At 36.0% G+C, this 19,671-nt stretch overlaps 1 protein-coding gene across 5 annotated transcripts in view; it reads left to right on the top strand.

Moving 5' to 3' along the window:
- Positions 1–19,671, top strand: part of CAST (calpastatin) — an 80,912-nt gene that overhangs the window by 24,394 nt on the left and 36,847 nt on the right. For 3 of the 5 annotated variants that reach the window (XM_070938770.1, XM_070938768.1, XM_070938769.1), the window contains exon 4: positions 16,648–16,701. In XM_070938770.1, the coding sequence (XP_070794871.1) occupies positions 16,648–16,701 (54 nt within the window). Of the gene's footprint in view, positions 1–564; positions 715–16,647; positions 16,702–19,671 lie in introns of those variants that run through there. The other 2 variants (XM_070938772.1, XM_070938771.1) reach the window with 1 other exon arrangement.

Here is a 19,671-nt window from a genome sequence, read left to right as displayed (position 1 = left end):
CTTAATAATGGTGTATTCTATCTACACTATTTCATCTTACTTTAAATATGAAGCAAGGAAGAATCATAGTGGAAAAAACTGCAATATTTTTGAGTTTATTGCTTCTTCCAGTGAATAAAAATTGCTGAGTACTGTTTTGTGCCTTAATAACTGCTATCGGGGTAGAGTGAGGGGGTGGCAGAATTGAGGTGTGTATATATAGTGCTTCTCTTGCTGTTAGAAAAACAAACAAGTTGGAAATAATTTATTAATGCTCCCACGTCTACGACTCCTGGTACATTTGGTAATTCTACTATGTCTGAAAATTACAATGGCTTCTATAAATCCTACAAGCTAAGCAATACCAATATCTAGGGATAACTGCAGTCTTTTTGCACTAAAATTACTGATGTGGAGTAAGCATATTTGACTTAGGAAATGTTTTCTATTTGACTGCATTAATTGTTGGGTTTATTTTTGTCCTGACTCAGTAGCTGCTGTCAACCACGCAGCTTCTTAGCATATTCATAAGGGGGGTGGAGCAGAACGGCTGTAGGCAGAGGGAGTTTGGAAACAGTTCGTTTGGCTTCGCTGTACTATTTTGAAATGCCACAGACTATGTTAAAACTGTAGTCATAGGCAGACCTGATAAGCACTGTAAGAAAAACAAAATTGTGCTAAGGATCTGAGCAGGCTACATCAAAAACTTGGAGCAGAATTGATGAGCTGTATAGTGTGAGTACTCTTTTTCCGGAATGTTTCTGTGATTGTCAATTTTCTGGGCTAGTTCTACCATACTTCCTCCTTTCTTCTCTGAGACTGCACTTGTCTATATTATAGAAACATGATCTTTCAATTTGTAGGTTTGAGACTCACTTAGTAAATGAGTGCTTTTTCCAGGATTTGTAACAGATTGTTGAACTATTGGTTGGGTCTCTCCTTTTCAAGAGTTGCTTGACAGTTTTTTCCTGAGCCCCCCAGGGAGGATATTATGAAAACAGTGGCTTGAAAGTTCTTTAAAGCAGAACAAGAGCTCTACAGATCTAAATATTATTAGTAATAAATTTATAAGACTTCCACAGAATTGACTTAAAAATTCATTTCTGGTTCTCAGTATTTAGACTGCATTTTTTCAGGGTGTGGTCATCTGACTGGCAGGATATGTTTGTTGAAACATGCCTAAGTAACTATTGCCCTTACAACCCATAGGTAGCATTTATTGCAATGCTATTTGCTGTTGCAAATTGTTGCTAAGCTATCTATATCATATTCTCTATCCCACTTAATTTAATAAATGTTTGTCATTTCATATATTAGGAAATGATTTTGTTTGATTATGAGTCTTGGAGTTAGTTGACCTGAATTGGAATTTAGTCCTGAGAATACTTATGTGGAAATCAATCTATTTAATACAGTGGCATATAGTACTACTTAGATACACATTAAACTGTGATAAGGGTTTTATTGCTATATTTTCCTCAGTTCATTGAATTGAAAATTGTAATTTTAGAAATTTGAGCCCAGGGTTGCCAAGTGAATGGTTTTTATTGAAATAAGATCTTTTAAAATTTTTGTTATTTGTAACATACATTTATGCTAAGCAAGAAAATGCTTTAAAAATAACTTTTAAGGAGGAGTTGTTTTGTTTATCAATTGCAGGCAATTTTATAGAATTATTCCAATGAAAATTCTGTAGAAATGAACGTGAATGAAGTTGAAAGCAAAATTTCATCAGAGACAGATTTGTGTCTTTCTTCAGATTAAGAATTAAAATTATTTTATTCTAAAATGTTATAGTTAACCATAGGGAATCTATAGCCCTTGAGATGTTCCTGAACCACTATACAACTCTAGGTAGGTACTATGACCGATGATGAGTTCTTGCTCCATTGAGAGAATACTAACTTTAATCAAGGCCCAGTTTGAAGGCCAGAATAATGTCCTGAACAACTCAATGATGCACAACTTGGGTTTTCAGTGGGACCCCACTTTCAAGATTCAGAAAGCATCATATGACTCTGGAGTTCAGGGTTACTCATTGATGGGGTTTTTTCTTTCGGTTTCATTAGGTACAATTTAGGAATATTTTTAGGATTGTGCAAAATTCTTTTCCTGACTGTATGTAAGTGTTACCACTTGAGTTGTACTGTTTTGTTCTAGGTTAGTTTAAACCAAAGCCTTATTTAATTAGCGTTATTTTCCCTATGTCAATTGATAGTTCAATAATATTGCTTCTCTAATTATTTTATTCATGAACTAATAAAGAGAATTGGGTCCAGTTACACTGCAGTTGTACATCTATGTTAAATGCAACAATGAAACCTGTTTGAACACAACACAGTTATGTTGCAAGGTTGAGGCACCATTAAATTGTTCCACTGATTCATTGGAATCAGACTATCATTCTCTCTGTACAGTAGTTGAACTAGGTTAACCTTTCGGGCACTGGTTTCTTAGAAAGAGGTTTTTCTGTGGACCAGAGAGGGTCTGGTTTCATGTGCTGCCTGCATCCGTCAGATAGGGTGTCACTTGGTTTGTGCAGCCTCTTTTCTGGCATGCCGGAGACCAGTGTGAGTCCACGAACCGGGTGTTGGAGACCTCTGCTATAGATGACAGTTTTACTACTCTCCCTTTTTCTTTTCAGACTTTCTCTTGAGGGTTATGGAACTCTAGTATGGTATGGAAAAAGGTGCTGTATATACAATTTTTTTATTAGGCGTTTTTTTTTGAATCTCATATTTTCCAGGTTTTTTAACACTACAAATTTCAGAATTCCCAACAAGGTTGGATTATAATCCTAGCGTGTCTGGATATATTTGTAGGATTCTGTATATTCTTAAAATATGGAATAAGACATCAGTAAGAGATCTTATATTTTAAATAAGTCAACTGTGTATGCTAGTAGAAAAATAAATGAGATATTTAGTTGATATGTAGGACATCAGCTGGAGAAAACTAGGAAATTGATTCCTGTGATTTCAAATTTCCTTGTAGTGAACATATTCCATGCAAGGAAGATTAATTGGTAAATTTTAAAAATGCAGAATATTAAATCTCTCTTTCTCTGGGCACTGCGGGTTTGGTGTGGCATAGTGAATAGAGCTTACAACTCTGTGACACTGCAGGAAAGAGCAACTTTAAAAAAAAACATACAGGTTTACCTGCTCATGACAAAATGTGTAGTAGAATTGAAAATGAGACTTTGTACACTCTGGAAATGTTTTCTTAAGGCGGGGGAGAAGAATTTATATAATTTATATTTACTCCTCACAGTAAATCACAGTAACTATATCAAAGAAGGACTTGCCAAATCTCATCTGGTAGTAATTTTAATACTTCCCCACTCTACTTTTCACAGAAATAATTGAAAAACTTCTAGTATTCTTGCTGTCATCAGTGTAGGTTCAAAGGTATTCCTGTAATTTTCTTTATGGAAACTGCAAATTCTTTGCTTTCCCCCGGTTCCGCCCTTAAGATATTCTTTGCATGTGATAGTAGGCCACAAATTCTATTTCCATGCTAAGAGTTAAAATGCCAAAGGAATATTTTTCTATTTTATTAGTTTGAATCAAAGAAATAGTATATTTCTCAAGTTAATTGTTTAGATTGACATTTCCCAAAGCAAAGAAAGGATGTTTCCATTTGAGCAAAATTGGAAAAGTGAAATTTCAACCCAGAATTCTCAGTCAGCTTTAGGAGGGGCAATTTTAGGAGTGGTTCCAGTTCATGAGGAAAGGATTGGTTTGGATCATGTTGTCTTACATGCAGGAGGATGCAAATTTCTCCTGAGCACAGTTACAGTCATTTCCTTTGTCATTAAGGTTTCTTTAGCGCAGTTCCTTAAAAGGCCTAGCCAACCACTTTGGGAATTCAGTTTCCTTAAATATTTCAGAAGGGACACATACAGAATTATGTAAAATGTTCCAAAGTGACAACTTTTGTATCTTAGGACACCTATTCAAATATTTTAATTGCAAGACAAAACACTTCACATTTTAAAAATGTTGTTCTAAACGTAGAACAAAACTGTTAGAATACTGGTTACGATTTTCAATTTTAGCCAGTTGGAACATAACTTACTTGATGTGTTTGATGAATAATCCAAGGAAAGCTGTTGAACTGGGCTTAATGTAAAACTTTTTTTTCCTTTTATACATCCTGATAGTGATATATGCAGAAGCTAACGAGGTTTGGGGAGAGGCATTTTTATTTGTTTATTTTGAGGCTTTTTTAAATATATACAATGCAGGGAGTGTATCTAACGCTCCTGCCTCCTATTTTTTCCACAACAAAAATCTTATGTTATGGGTTGAACTGAGAGAATGACTGGCCCAAGTTATGCAGCTGGCTTTCATTGCTGCAGGGAGGACTAGAACTCTAATAGCCTCCTGATTTCTAATGAATCCTCATAGCTGGCCTATGAGTTAATGCAAAAATAGGTAGATTGTATTAGTATGTAGTTTTTAACCACTGGGCACTCCTGCTTTTCATAAAGTGCTGTTTCCTACAGTATACATGAAATCCCTCTCTTTTTTTCAGTGCAGTCAGGAAGGTTTTTTCTTCTTCTGTTATATCTGGGTGTGCCTTCCTCAAAACATGCCAGAGTCTCTCCAAATTCTATTTAGCTATGAATCATTCAGCTATTGTTGGTTACCAAGCAATACGTTCATATTTGCTTTTTAGTTTCAGTATGTGATCCTCAAGAGTTAGAGCTGTGCTTTCTTCTGCTTTTTTATGGCCAACCAACATTAATTTTAAAAAAAAGAGTATAATCAAAGTGGACAATATTAAGTTTGTTGCCAGATGATTTGTTTCACTTTGAAATTTTATGTAACTGGACTTATTTATTGGTTTGATTTATATGCCGCCCTTCTCCGGAGACTCAAGGCAGCTTACAATACGTTAAGCAATAGCCTTCATACTTTTGTATATACCTGGTTAGTAGGGCTTTCGGCCCCCCCAAGTGGTGTTCTTTTTTTATACAAAGTCAGCTTATTGCCCCCACAATCCGGGTCCTCATTTTACCTACCTCGAAAGGATGGAAGGCTGAGTCAACCTTGAGCCTGGTGAGATTTGAACTTGCAGTAATTGCAGGCAGCTGGTACTACTTAACAGCACTTTGGTCTGCTGCACCACCAAGGCTCTTCAGTCACATTACTTTTTCATTTTTTTTGTATTCTATAAAGCTGGAATATCAAGATCTGCTAATTTGCATAGTGAGATTCTTCTGCCCATCACCTCAGAAACAGCGATTTACAGAACATGCAGAAGCTCCAAATATTAATACTGTAAAATATTTCAGTAATCCTTTTTGCAATCTTGTTATCATAAAGTCAATCTTTTAATATATTTATTTTTTAATTATATTTAAAAAACATGGATCTTATATGAAGAAATGTATATTTGATGGGAAGCAAAAAAGATAGTTCTTCTAGATTGGAAAGACAGTTTGATCCCAGATTTACAGTCTTGAAATGTTTTTGTGAATGGGGCTCTCCATCGATGTAGTGAAAATATGCTACAGCCAACATTATTTCTAGTGGCTGGTGTATAATAATATGTTTAAAAATTAGGCTGGATGATTTCTTGTACATAATGCTTATAATGCCATCTTGCATTCATAAAAATTATAGCCAGCTTCTTAGACTACTCATTCATACTCATTTCTTCATCTCAAGCAGAGTAAATATTGGGAGAAGTATAATGTCTGCATTGAAAAGCCCTTCAACTCTCAGGAAAAAAACTTTGTTCTTTTAAAATCAGCGTTTACATTTCTTTAGTTTTTATTGGTTAAAAATTCAAAAAATCTTCAATAAAAATTATTTAGAAATAAAATCAGGGGCAGAACTGCGGCGACAAGAAAGAGGATGTTTATACCATTTCCTGAGTTGTCTTGATAAACAACTAGAAATATCAGAAACCAGGACAGGTCCAGAAAAAGAAGTAGATGTCTTTACAACAGAATTCAGAAATAGAGGACATTCTGCTCCAGATCCTTATTTCTATGATGTAGATAAGTATTTTGGGGAGAAACTACATTAAATTTTAATGTCTTTGGTTTGAATGTGCTTAAGTCTAATATTCTTTAAATTTGTGTACAAGCTCAGTGACTGTATATACTTTAATATTTACATTTTTATCAGGTTGTTCAAGATGATCCTTTCTTCTAAATGTCTTGAGATTACATTTTTTTTTCCTGACAAATCTTTTGAGATCTGTAAAACTTCGAGTTTAGGGGATTTGTGACAATGTGTTTTTTTGTTATTTCAATGCACCAGCTGTTCTGTATTGTAGCTTTGCAGCTGTAGTGATTCATGCAGGATTGCATGATTACAATTTTAAAATTAGAAAGTAATTTCTTCTGAAATTCTTTCTTAAAATTTGATCATGTGATTGGTGGGGAAGAAGCAGTTATTTATTTCATTTTGACCTTTCTACTTGCTGGAATCATAGCCTGGAGTTGATTGGGAGAGTGACAGAGGCTTCATGAGTTCATAGGAATTGATTCAACAAACCTTCCTGTCCTTTCTTTTTCCTCTCTGTATTAACAAAATAAAACAAATTGCTAGTTTCCTTTTCAGATATACAAAGCCATTCATAATATTATTAAATACTAAATAAGCAGCTAAAGAACAGCAATAGTTAAGCAAGCCTTCCACTCCCAACTCCTCCCAACCCACCGTTGTGGTGAGTATTGTGAAGAAACAATAAATCAGTAAACATTTTTAGTGATTTATGTGCTTCTGTTCAAACATTTTAAAAGTTAACTCTTCCACTCAATAAAGCTTACAATGTGAACTAAATGCATCCATTGCTGATTTTAGATTTCCTTCCTACTTAAAGTTAAGCAACAGGATCAATTATTATACGGCTGAGTGTCTCCCTTGCGCTGACAGAATACGGTCTTTCTCTCTTCAGCCTCTCTTGTAATGTTAGTAATTTATCCAGTTTTGAGACTGCTCAACTCCAAAAATGACTTTGGGCAGTTTCAGAAAATTAAAAACAGAAGAATATTAAAAGAAGTATATTAAAAAAACACCAAAAAAATATCCTGAAGGAACAATTAAACAAAATCTTCACATTACCACAGAGGATCCCAACAAAGGAGTTCACCACATGAGGCCAGAGACATGTTTTGAGGAGTTCTGTTGAAAGTGGATAAGATGGGAGTGAAGTGAATCTCAAGGGAGGATGCTGTTATAGAGGGCAGGCACAGCAATAGGGAAAGGCTATTTTCTGGGTCCTGCTAGATTATATTTCTTAATCAATAGGACCCGAAGCACTCCACTGTGTCATATTGTACAGTATAGGTAGGAACCATGGAAGATGGCTAGTCATATGACATACAGGGCTTTATAGAAATAAAACCACCATGAACTACCGTATACCAAAAAGTTTCCTGGTAACCAACGAAGCTGATGAAGCAAATATTACATGGGAATAGGGAGCACTAGCCATCAGTGCTTGTGCTATTGCATTCTGGACCAGCTATAGTTTCTGAGTGATTTTTAGTTTAGTTTAGTTTAGTTTATTTGATTTGTATATCGCCCTACTCCCGAAGGACTCAGGGCGGTGAACTGATGATTTTTAATCATCGTAATACTCCAGTTGCAAGGTGATCAAATCATGAATGACCACAGCTGCCATCTGCTGCTCAAGTAGGAGCTGAGAGTTCCAGGAAGACTCCCCAATTATGCACTAGTCCAGAATGGGGGAATGCTATTGCATTTAGAGTCAAGGATGGAAAGTCCCCAGAACTACCCTCTTTTCCCGAAAATAAGACATCCCCTGATAATAAGACCAATCGGGCTTTTGTGCGCATGGCAATAAGGCCAAGTGCTTATTTCAGGGTTCAAAAAATCTTGTTTTTTGTTATTTCTTGTTAAAATCTTATTAAAATCTTGTTAAAAAATCTTGTTATTTCTACCGGGAAACACGGTAGAAGATCTAAAAATCCACAGCCCCTCAAAACTATTATTATTGAATGCGAGTCTGTTCCTCCCCATGAAACCCTGACATCATTACTTGGTAAACCAGATTTATTTATATAATTTGTATGGCTGTGCTCTCAACAATAGACTTTGGATGTTGAACAATATTAAAGTAAAAACAATTGCAGTAGTACAAACATTTAAATACACAGCAGCTGAGAAAATAAATCCATAATCACTAATACAAACAAAAAATGGGTCCTTGCATACATTTGTAGCAACTGGCCCAGAGACAGAGACAGGCTTTTAGGGCCTTATAAAAAGGTCAGCAGAATATTGAAGATCATTCATGCACTAAGGATACTTGGTTCTAAACTGATGAAGGACTGTTCCAATAGCCAAATTTAGGTATTAAGCAGTGGGTAAGAGTATTGGGTCCTCTGACACCGCCCTTTCCAAAGCAGAGTTTTCAGACTCAATCTCTCCCCCTCACCATTCTGATTGGAATTAGCTAACAGAAAGGAGAACTGCTAAAATGCTGTATTATCCATTGTTACTCCCTTCAGCCAGTCTAGAAGAATCCATGGCTGATGGTTTCAGAGAGATCAGTAATGGTCAGGATGCCTGCACCATCCATATCTTAGTTTTGTCACAGGTCATCAATAAGCACCACCAAGGCTATCTTAGTTCTATATTCTGGCCTGAATTCTGACTGAAAAGTGTCCAGATAATCCATTTCCTCTAGAGCAGGGGTCTCCAACCTGTGGGCTGTGGCCCACAACCAGAGTGGGACTATTAGCAACTGGGCTGCATGAGTGATGGGCTGGTGTGCATGGTGTGCAACTCATGTGAGCAGCGGGCACCGATGGATGGAACCTTACTTGCGCAAGTAAGGGGCACTGGTATGTGCAGCTCTTTGCACAAAACCATCCCCCTCCCCCCCCATGCCAGGCCCCAGCCCAGAAGGGTTGGAAAACACTGCTCTAGAGTCATATTTAATATGTAGTTAGCATGACCTGCTTTAAATTTTTTTAGGTGTTCAGTATTTACCTTGTCCTTCCAAATAATGATTAGGTTTACATATAACATTAAGTGGTTAAATAAGTGTTTTGGTTCAGTGCATGAATTTAACTGCCATTTGGTATAGACTATTTAATGGAATAATAATTCAATCTATCTGGGATTATACTAGTGATATACAGAATTTCCCAAATTTAGTTTGCTTTCAGTTTGTCATGTACTCAAATGACAACCTGTTCCCCAAATTTTATGGAAGTATTTAAATTGCTTATTAAAACAATGTCCTGTTATGTGTGCTTCAACTTTCTTTTAGAAATGGGCAGTGGAATAAACATTAGCAGAGTTGAATTGCACATGTATTACACGGGGATGGATTCTTTGTTGGCAGATCATGCTATTTTGTTTTGCAAAGTAATCTATGGTGGATTTTACATTCTAGCAAGAATTTCTAATCTTCTCTTTACAAATTCAATTTTTGAGTTTTATTGTTTTGGAATCCAGCCAATTGGAAATGTTCTGATGGAATTTTTCAAGTTAGGCTGTTTTTTTTTCCTGAGCTGAGCACAAAAATATGGTTTCTGTTTCGTTCAGACCCCAATAGATCGATGTTTGTTGCCCAGCATCAATGAATGTGACTAGAATAGAATGAGATTTGTGATGCATCCCCTTCTAACAAAAGGGATGATTGTCAGATGTAAATGCCTTATTCTCTAATGTGTAAATAATGTATATATGGAACATCAGGGGTTAACTTATTCTTTGGACTTTAATGTATTCATAATTTACCACTCCCATTCCTGGCTCCACCCCTTGTATATATAAGGAGCCATCCTCCCCATTTTACTTGCTTCTATCTTGAATATTCAGCGAATATAGAATGCCTATTATGATTAAAGAGAAATATATTTAAATCTCTAACTTCTATTATCTTTATTGAGTCTGATCCTAAAAATATTGTAACAAGCTGGTAGCAGAGGATGGTTAATTGACTCAATAAGTAATTAAAAATGTCCAAGAAAGATAGGCCCAACACCAGGGCCTACAGCAAAGAAATAGAAACTGATCAAGAGACGATCAACGAATCCACTAATGCGATTTCGAGAGAATCCGAAGAATACACCACTGAAGAAGAAGAACTGATGAGTGAAAACAACGACCAGGAAGAAATCGAGATAGAAAATAACGAACTCAGGTCAGAGATATTAAAGATACTAAAAAGCCAAAAGAATGATGAAAGCCTCATCGCGGACCTCCAGGAGATGCTGAGAAACAGCGGAGCAGCGAGAGAGAAAAACGTCATTAAAGAAAAACCCAAAGATCAAAAAACTGTGAGTGAAATGACTACTGAGAAAATAGTTGTAAAAAAGAAAAGATGTGACATCGCGCGAAATTTTGAATGGCAGCCATCTTGGTTTCAACGAACTTCAAAAGAGAATGAAGCAGAGCCAATCAAAACGCTCAGTTCAAAATTTCTGGCGCGAAAAACGCTATCAGACGAAGAAAGTGAAAAAGAAGTCTCAAACTCTTCAGATGAACCAAAATCAGAAAGTGAAGACGATTTAACAAAGTCTCAAGTAAAGTCAGCAATGAAAACGCTTTTTGCTGCTTTTGGGCCAAGATTGAAAATTTCCAAGACATCAACAAAGAAGCAAGAAATCAAACCGACAACTCAAGACCTGCACGCTCCCATCCTGACTTCGAAAACGACGACACCCGAGCCCAGAGAGCCATGCCGATTCCGTCCTACACCGCAGACAGAATCGAGTGCCAGCGCACACAAGAGAAAGAGAAGAACCGTCGCCATCACCAAAGCCCCAAAAACCGAACCAGAGACCGACTCATCTGAAGAGGAGCGGATCGAGAGAGCTGAAATGGAGAGAACCTTCCACAACGGCGCCAAAGAAGAAATGAGCAACGCGCATGTGCAAAACTACGTAGACAGCCCCGAAAGACTTGAACTGGCCAGAGAACCGCGCAGACTCGTTACAAGCATCCCAATGCCGTTCTGTAATTTCCTGCACTTGAGAGACCACGGACTGCCTCAGGTTGTAAGTAATGGACAAAATAATGTGGGGAATTTACCCAGTGACTTCCCAAAACTTAGAGTTGATGGCATTAATTTACAAGAGTGGTACCAACAGCTTCAGGTTATTTTTATGAAAGAAAATTTACTATTCTTTATAACTAGTCCTCCAAGAAGACCTTGGACTTTAAAAATAGATTGTTTACATCATAGAGCATTTTTCATAATAATTTCTAGCGTGTCTCCTGCAATGTATCATAGCATCAAACCAAACCTAACTGTATCAGAAATAATTCAATGCATGTTTAATCTATTTCACAGCGATAGCGTAGCCACAACCACAAGAATGTCTAAGGATTTCTTTTCTTCTAGAGTGAAACCAGGGGTTTCTATAAGTGAGCATTTGATAAATCTAAACAAAATAAGAGCTGAGTTGCAATTGAGGGGGGAAGTGATTTCAGATCAAACAATGAAAAGTGTTATTATCAATTCACTTGATCCATCATGGGATAGCTTTATGTCACACTTAGATACCATTAATTTGGGATATTTATCAATAGAAAGTCTATCTAATAAATTGATAGCAGAAGACAATTCAAGAAAAAATCGTTCCAGTAACCAAACAGAACACAAATCTTTTAGGAAAGTAGTCTTTCAAGATAAATATAATGAGGCCTTTAGATGCCACAATTGTGGATCCAGGGAACACAGTAGAAGAGACTGTCCCAAAGTCCCAAGGGAGAGACATAGGCCAGAATATAGGAGCAAATACAATTACAGACAATCTTCCACAGATAGACACAAATATAGAAGTCCACCAAATTACAGAGAAAGTAGAGGGGGTAGAGAAAATTCAAAAGAGAGAAAATCTGGGTCACTAAATGGGCTAAATAAACAAGACAGCACCAGAACACAACAAGATGAGAACAATAATTGGCTTATTGATTCTGGTGCAACAAATCACACCACTAACAACAAAAGTATATTATCTTCATTTACAGAAGATAAGTTTGTGATAAAGGTAGCTAATCAAGAAAAGGTTCAAGTATTAGGCAGAGGAAATGTGACCTTGCCTGGTTTAGGGAAAATAGAGGGGGTATTATTAATCCCAGAAATACCTCACAACATACTGAGTGCTATAAAACTAAGCAGAGAATCTGACATCAATATAGTTTTCTCAAAGGGGAAAGCAACTATAGAAAAGAACAAAACAAATGTAGGCACTGTGATGATAAAAGGGGGTCTACCCTATCTGATAACCAAAGAAAGATGGTTACATAACATTGATTCAAATATGGAAGATTGCATTGAAGCAGATGATGAAAATGTCAGTAACAGTGACAATGATGAATGTAAAATAACTCATGATAACAAAAATGCACACAATGAGAAGAAACCAAAAATAGGTAAACCAATTCATGATGAGTGTGCTCACATCTTACATAGGAAGTTAGGACATGCAAGCTTTCCTGTAGTACAAAAAATGACTGAACACGCAGAAGGTGTCAAAATAAAAAATTGTGAAAATTATTTGGAATGCTCAGTATGTAAATCCACCAAACTAAAAACCAGTCCCAGACCAAAAAAATCTAACAGATCAACCAACAATATTTTTGATTTGGTACATATGGACTTAGTTGGTCCATTAACTCCATCAATTACCTATAGAAAACGTTACTTCCTAACAATAGTGGATGATTACAGTCGCTATGGTTTTGTTTACACATTAAAGCACAAGGATGAAACCTTTCAGAAATTTAAGGAATTCTACAAACGCATAGAAACACAACATAATATCAAAATAAAACAAATTATGACAGATAGGGGATGTGAATTCATGTCTAAAGAATTCTCCCAATGGTTAAAGGATAGAGGGATGCTACATTTCACGTCCAATCCATTTTCTGCATTTCAAAATGGGATTGCAGAGAGAAAGAATTCCACACTACAAACCATGATTAGATGCACATTAGAGGATGCTGGTTTAGGCAAACAATTTTGGTCAGAAGCCTTACATTATTCAAATTACACTCAAAATAGGACATGGTCCAGTATTGTGAATAAGACACCATATGAGGTGATGTACAATAGAAAACCCAAATTAGCACACATGCACATATTTGGAGTTACTGCAGACGTACACATACCTAAACAATTGAGGAGAAAGGGAGAAAACGTATCCAGGAGATTAAGATTCATGGGATACGAAACTGGAACCAAAGGGTACAGATTCATTGATAATAATAACAAATTTATAGTATCCAGAACAGCTGTGTTCCATGAGCAGGCCAATTGGTCTAAATTGCACCTTAATGAAATATTTCCTAATAAAAGCAAAGAGAATATATCTTGCGAGGAAGGAACAACAGAAAATCAAAGTATTAACAAAAGTAAGAACAAAACCAAAACTTGGACAAATAGTCAGCATAAAATAAAGACAGACACATTAACAAAAAAGGAAGCTAGATATTTGCATGACAACCATAGCAAACCTGAAAGAAATATTAGAAACAATAGAAACCAAATACCAAATAAATACAAAGATTACATAATGCATATGGATGAAGAACAAATAACACCTAATACATATGAGGAAGTATTAAAACTTCCCCGTGAAGAAAGAGAAAAATGGGAACTAGCTATGGAAAAAGAGATGGAAAGTTTACAAGGATTAAATGTATTCACACCTGCGATCGCACCTAAGGATAAAACAATTATAGGTACCAGGTGGATTTATAAAATTAAGAATTTAGAAGGAGGTAATACCTTATACAAGGCCAGACTAGTTGCACAAGGTTATGCACAAAAATATCCAGAAGACTATACTGACACATATTCACCAACAGTGAGAACAGAGAGTGTCAAAACAGCTCTTGTAGTAGCATCTGCACTCAATCTGGACGTGTTTCAATATGACATACAGACTGCATACTTACATGCAAAATTAGATAAGGAAATATATGTAAGAGCACCACACAGTCAATACACTAATAAGAACGAAATTTGGTTATTAAATAAGAGTCTGTACGGATTGAAGCAATCTGGCAAAAGATGGTACGATTGTTTGGTAAAAGTACTTAAGACCATGGATTTCAACGCCACCACTGCTGATAACTGTTTCTTTGTAAAAAAGAGTAATGATCATATTGAATTTGTATTAATTTATGTTGATGATATTTTATATATTGGAAAGCATAAAGAGAGCAGGGAAATCTTTGTAAATAAGTTAAACGAACACTTCTCATTAAAATCACTAGGTAGAGTGAACAAATACCTTGGTGTACAAATTAACAAAACAAAAAGGGGATTCAAACTTACTCAGAAAGATAAAATCATTGAACTCCTAAACAAATGTAACTTAAATAATGCCAAAACATGTGACACACCTATGCAAACTGATTTTCTCAGAAACATTGATGAATCTTCCCCTGAGTTTAAAGACAACACATTTTACAGATCAGTTATAGGTTCACTCCTTTATATATCTAATTGGACTAGGCCAGATATTGCATTACCTCTCAATTTATTGTCAAGATATGTTAGCAGACCAACCTTGTATCATTGGGAAGCTGTCAAAAGAATTTTAAGATATCTGAAAAGTACATTAGATTTTTGTTTAATATTGGAACCCAATAATGACAAAGAACCAAAAATTACTTGTTATGCTGATGCAGATTGGGCTGGTGATACATCATGCAGAAAGAGTACCTCTGGTTATGTTTTTCTATTGAACGATTGTCCAGTTTACTGGTATACTGGTAAACAAGAACTGGTAGCCACTTCTACCACAGAAGCGGAATATGTTTGCTTGTCTAAAGCTGCAAATAACCTTGTATGGTTCAATGATTTGATCACAGATGTTTGGAAGAAACCTACTTTACCATTTATTATGCATGAAGACAATAAAGCGGCCATTGAAATATCTAGATCCGATGCAATTGGACAAAGGTCCAGGCATATTGATATAAAATTTAAGCACGTGAGACAACTATCTCAAGACGGATTCATCAAAGCAATACATTGTGATACTTCTGAACAATTAGCTGACATATTAACAAAACCCTTACCTTCTAAACAACACAAATATTTAACTTCTAAATTATATGTATTATATTGTCCTGAATCTGAATGTAACTGGTGTTGTATAACGAACCGGCATTTAGAGGGGGATTTGTCAGATGTAAATGCCTTATTCTCTAATGTGTAAATAATGTATATATGGAACATCAGGGGTTAACTTATTCTTTGGACTTTAATGTATTCATAATTTACCACTCCCATTCCTGGCTCCACCCCTTGTATATATAAGGAGCCATCCTCCCCATTTTACTTGCTTCTATCTTGAATATTCAGCGAATATAGAATGCCTATTATGATTAAAGAGAAATATATTTAAATCTCTAACTTCTATTATCTTTATTGAGTCTGATCCTAAAAATATTGTAACAATGATTATCAGGTTTCTAATCTTTCCTTTTGGACTGTTATTAAGACAGTAATTGGTGAACAACTATAGAACATTGTCAGGGGAAATACCTCATCTAGACTATTTTTAAGCAGGATTCAGGCCAATGGAGATGACACTGTTTTCTTTTCTTTATTAACTTTGTCAGAATGTAGGGGGGAGGGCAACCTTTCTGGTCCTTATGGAACTCTCAGCAGCCTCCCATGTCATAATACTGTTCTGGACGGCTTGTGACAGTTGAGGATTAGAGGCACTATGTTGCAATGACTCCATTCCTATCTGAGTACCATCGGTATAATGTTTGTCTATGATTTACAGTTACGCAACTTGTTGGAACTAATTGAACTTTGCATTCCTATCTGTCATTGCATAAATCTGTCATTGCATTCCTATCTGTCATGGGGTCCAGTATAGTTTGAAATACAGTGTATCAGGGGTGAAATGCTCCCGGTTTGGACTGGATCATCCGATCCGGTAGTGTGGTTTGGAGAACCGGTAGCAAAAATCCCTGCGCCTCCCCCCACCACCACCATGCCCAGCTGAGCCGCACAATCATCAGAGGCTTCTTTTTTTTTTTTACTTTTAAAAGCATTTTTTCTACAACTTCTTCCGCCGAAAAAATGCTTTTAAAAGTAAAAAAAGGCCTCTGATGATCGCGCGGCTCAGCTGGGATCTGAGGCTTTTCAAAGCATTTTTTCTGCAACCTCTTCCAGGGAAGAGGTGGTTTAAAAAATGCTTTGAAAAGGCTCTGACGATCAGGCAACACAGCTGGGATCGTCAGAGCCTTTTCAAAGCATTTTTTTAAGCACCTCTTCTCTGGAAGAGGTTGCAGAAAAAAATGCTTTAAAAGTCTCTCTGACGATCCCAGCTAAGTTGCCTGATTGTCAGAGAGACTTTTAAAGCATTTTTTTCTGCAACCTCTTCAGCGGAAGAGGTGGTTAAAATAATGCTTTGAAAAGACTCTGATGATCCCAGCTGTGTTCCTGATTGGCAAAGCATTTGCATTTGCAGAAAAAATGCTTTGAAAAGTTAAAATAATAAAAAAAAAAAGTTGACCACACCCACCCAGTCACATTACCCCCCCCACCAAGCCACGCCCACAGAACCAGTAGTAACAAATTTTACATTTCACCCCTGCAATGTATTATATTGGAGTGCAATGTTCATCATTTTACTTTTTAAAAAAGGTGTATGAAAGACAATTCACACTTTTTTGTACCTTAATGCAGGCCCAGTCTGCTGTTGCATCAAAGGCATCAACTATGAAACCTGCTGAAACAAAGGTATGTCTTCTAAAAAAAGAAGAACAAGTAGTTCTTTCAGTGTCATCTATCCAACTGTGATTTTTTAAAAAAATCAACTTTTACAGTGATGGTTGCAACTCTCGGTAATTTTTCCTACCATAGTTTTTAATAAAGAGAGAAGTTGCTGACTGATGTTGGGAACAAATATGAAACTAGTCTATTGCTATTATATTTTGCATAGATTAAAGTAAACTGTACTTCTGCATATTATTGGTATGAACTTTGTCATAATTTACTGTGAAAGTTTTCTGCGTTTAACTCATGAATCTGTTTGGTGTAAGTTTTCAACTGTATTATTGTTTTGGATGCACAATCACATTAATTCCTTTTAGGAAGGTTCATATGAGAGGATACTGCTATTAGCATTATTTAAGAACTGTTCTGATTTATGAGACAGCATTTTTGCTATTATCTACCACTGGCATAGGGGAATTTCTCTCTGGCTCTCCCTTCCTAACCCCAAGCCCAAATTAAAGAAAGAATAATTCCATATAGTGACATGTGATACAAACTGATCAATTTATCAGCGCCTTTGTTACCATTTGGGAGTTTATCTGGAGAAAAATGATTTTTTTTTTTAAACAATAATTCTATTTAGAATAGCAGTTTTTGAAGTCTTCAATTACTTCGTTTTAACTGATTTTGAAAATAATGTGACCAAAGAAATATTGTCAAAAATGATATTACAGCAAGACAGGATGATAAAAAGGCTTATGTAAATACGTATTTGTCACTTGGTGGTTCCTCAATTTAATTATGAGCCAGAATCTAGGATAACTATTTCTCTGCTTTTAACATTTGTTGATCTTTGAGATTGGTGCTCAAGTGGTCATCATATAAATAGACCGAGTGATTGCTCTATTTATAGATAATGTGATAACCACATAGATTTAAAAAGATTGGCAGAGCCATCTAAATTGTAGGATTGCTAAATGGTTAAAACTTGGACCTGCAGATACATTCTTTCATTCATAGGAATAGATTTAGTGTTTTAATTGACTTTCTGTGAAATGCTTTTGACATAGGAGCAAAAGGAGTCACTGAGAAATACAAGGGATTGTCAAGCTGTTCAAACCAACTTTCAGAAGGCCTAATGATTATTCTTCATATAACTTGTAGTTGAATCTGTTGTCATGAAATTAGAGTTGGGTATCTTGTTTTACGAAGCAATTTTTGCTTTCTTCTAAAGGAGTTCTGCTTTGTGTTCTTCTAATGCTTGGAGAAATAAAATGAGGGGAAGTTGTATGTTAATCTTAGGCTTCATAATGCTTGGTTTATCAGGAGCTTTCTTATAAAAGGGCAGCATTTTGGACTTCGTTGGGGAAATAATTATCCTTTTCCTACGTTACTGTAATTACTGCAGCTATCCTATTTTTAAGAAACAAAAGTTAATATATGTCTATGGAGATTTTCAGTCATCCAGGTCATGGTTGTCCCAAAGGTGCTTTCTTTTTTCAAGAGGCAACTGGATTTTCTGGTTTTTTCTTTGCTTCTCATCCAAGAAGCTTTTTCAGCTCTAACTGGATGGTGGGGAATGGAAGGATTTATACTCCTTGCAGACAGCTGGTCATTTGCATTCTTTTAGCAGGTTGTTAAGGTCACCTGGAGGTTTATCTGTGTCATCAGGATCACCTGAGTGGTGCAAATTGGTATGGACCCTTCTTGGAACTGTGGACCTGTTGAAAGGACACAATCTGCAAGGAGTATAAATTCTTCCATTTCCCACCATCCAGTCAGAACTGAAGAAGCTTCTTGGATGAGAAGCAAAACGTCTTCAAAGAAAAAAACATAGAAAGTCTAGTTGCTTCTTGGGAAAAAAAAGCACCTTTGGGACAAAAAGTTACTATAATTTCCTCAATGATATCTTTTCCTATACTTCTTTAGAAACCGGTCACATTTTATATAGTAGGCACTGATATTGCAAGTTTCTTAAATAGCATGAAGAAATTTTACAAGAAGATGTTACTACTGTTTCTCCAAAACAGAGTCACTAAGGTTAATCTTCTAGATACTTATATCATTAATTCTATCGCATGTGTATTGAATGCAAATTATTCAAACAAAAGTATAATTATTGTGCAGATAGGTCTAGACTAATGGCTGCAATCGGGATTGGAACTTTTATGCTAAGTGATGAAGTCATTAAATGAATGGCACCCAATTTTATTACCTTTTTTGTTTTATTCATATTTTAAGGAAATATGAATTCTCCCATTGTCTTTGATTGTTGGGAGCCCCAACAAGTTGCAGATGGGGATCACGTGACCCCAGGATGCTGCAACTGTTGCAAATACATGCTGCCAAGCATCTGAATATTGATCACATATCTGTGAGGACACTGTGACAGTTGCAAGTGTGAGGAAAGGTCATAAGTCACTTTTTTGACAATGTTATAACTTTAAATGGTCATTAAATGAATGGTTGTAAATTAAAGTCTATTTGTAACTGTTTGCCAATAAGTTTAGGTACTAACGTACACTCCAAAATTGGGTTCCACTTAGCACTAGCAATACTACTTAGAGTTATATACCACTTCACAATGTCTTGCAGCCCTCTCTAAGCAGTTTACAGACTCAGCATATTGCCCCCAACAATCTGGGTCTTTATTTTACTGACCTCGGAAGGATGGAAGACTGACTCAACCTTGAGCCAGTGAGAATCGAACTGCCGAATGGCTTATCTACAAACCAAAGCTCAGAGACTTAAACTTATGTTGTTTTATAAATGATGATGGAACAGTTTACCATTTCCCGTCAGTCATTGTTCTTAAAAAATTCAAGGGTCAGCTAATCTGCAGGTTTTTCATGTTTGCCTCAAATTTTTGAAAGTTAGCTTATTTGCATTTGGCCTTACCCACAATTGTATATGGTTGTTCTCTGTGCCCAGTGGCATTCTGAGTTTCTGTTTCCCAAACCACAGTTAATTATGCCATAGAATCATATAAAAATA

This window comes from Pituophis catenifer, unplaced genomic scaffold, assembly GCF_029215685.1.
Source record: "Pituophis catenifer annectens isolate HBS135680 unplaced genomic scaffold, rPitCat1.0.hap2 SCAF_2, whole genome shotgun sequence".
Lineage (NCBI taxonomy): Eukaryota > Metazoa > Chordata > Lepidosauria > Squamata > Colubridae > Pituophis > Pituophis catenifer.
This window is presented reverse-complemented; position numbering and strand designations above follow the sequence as displayed.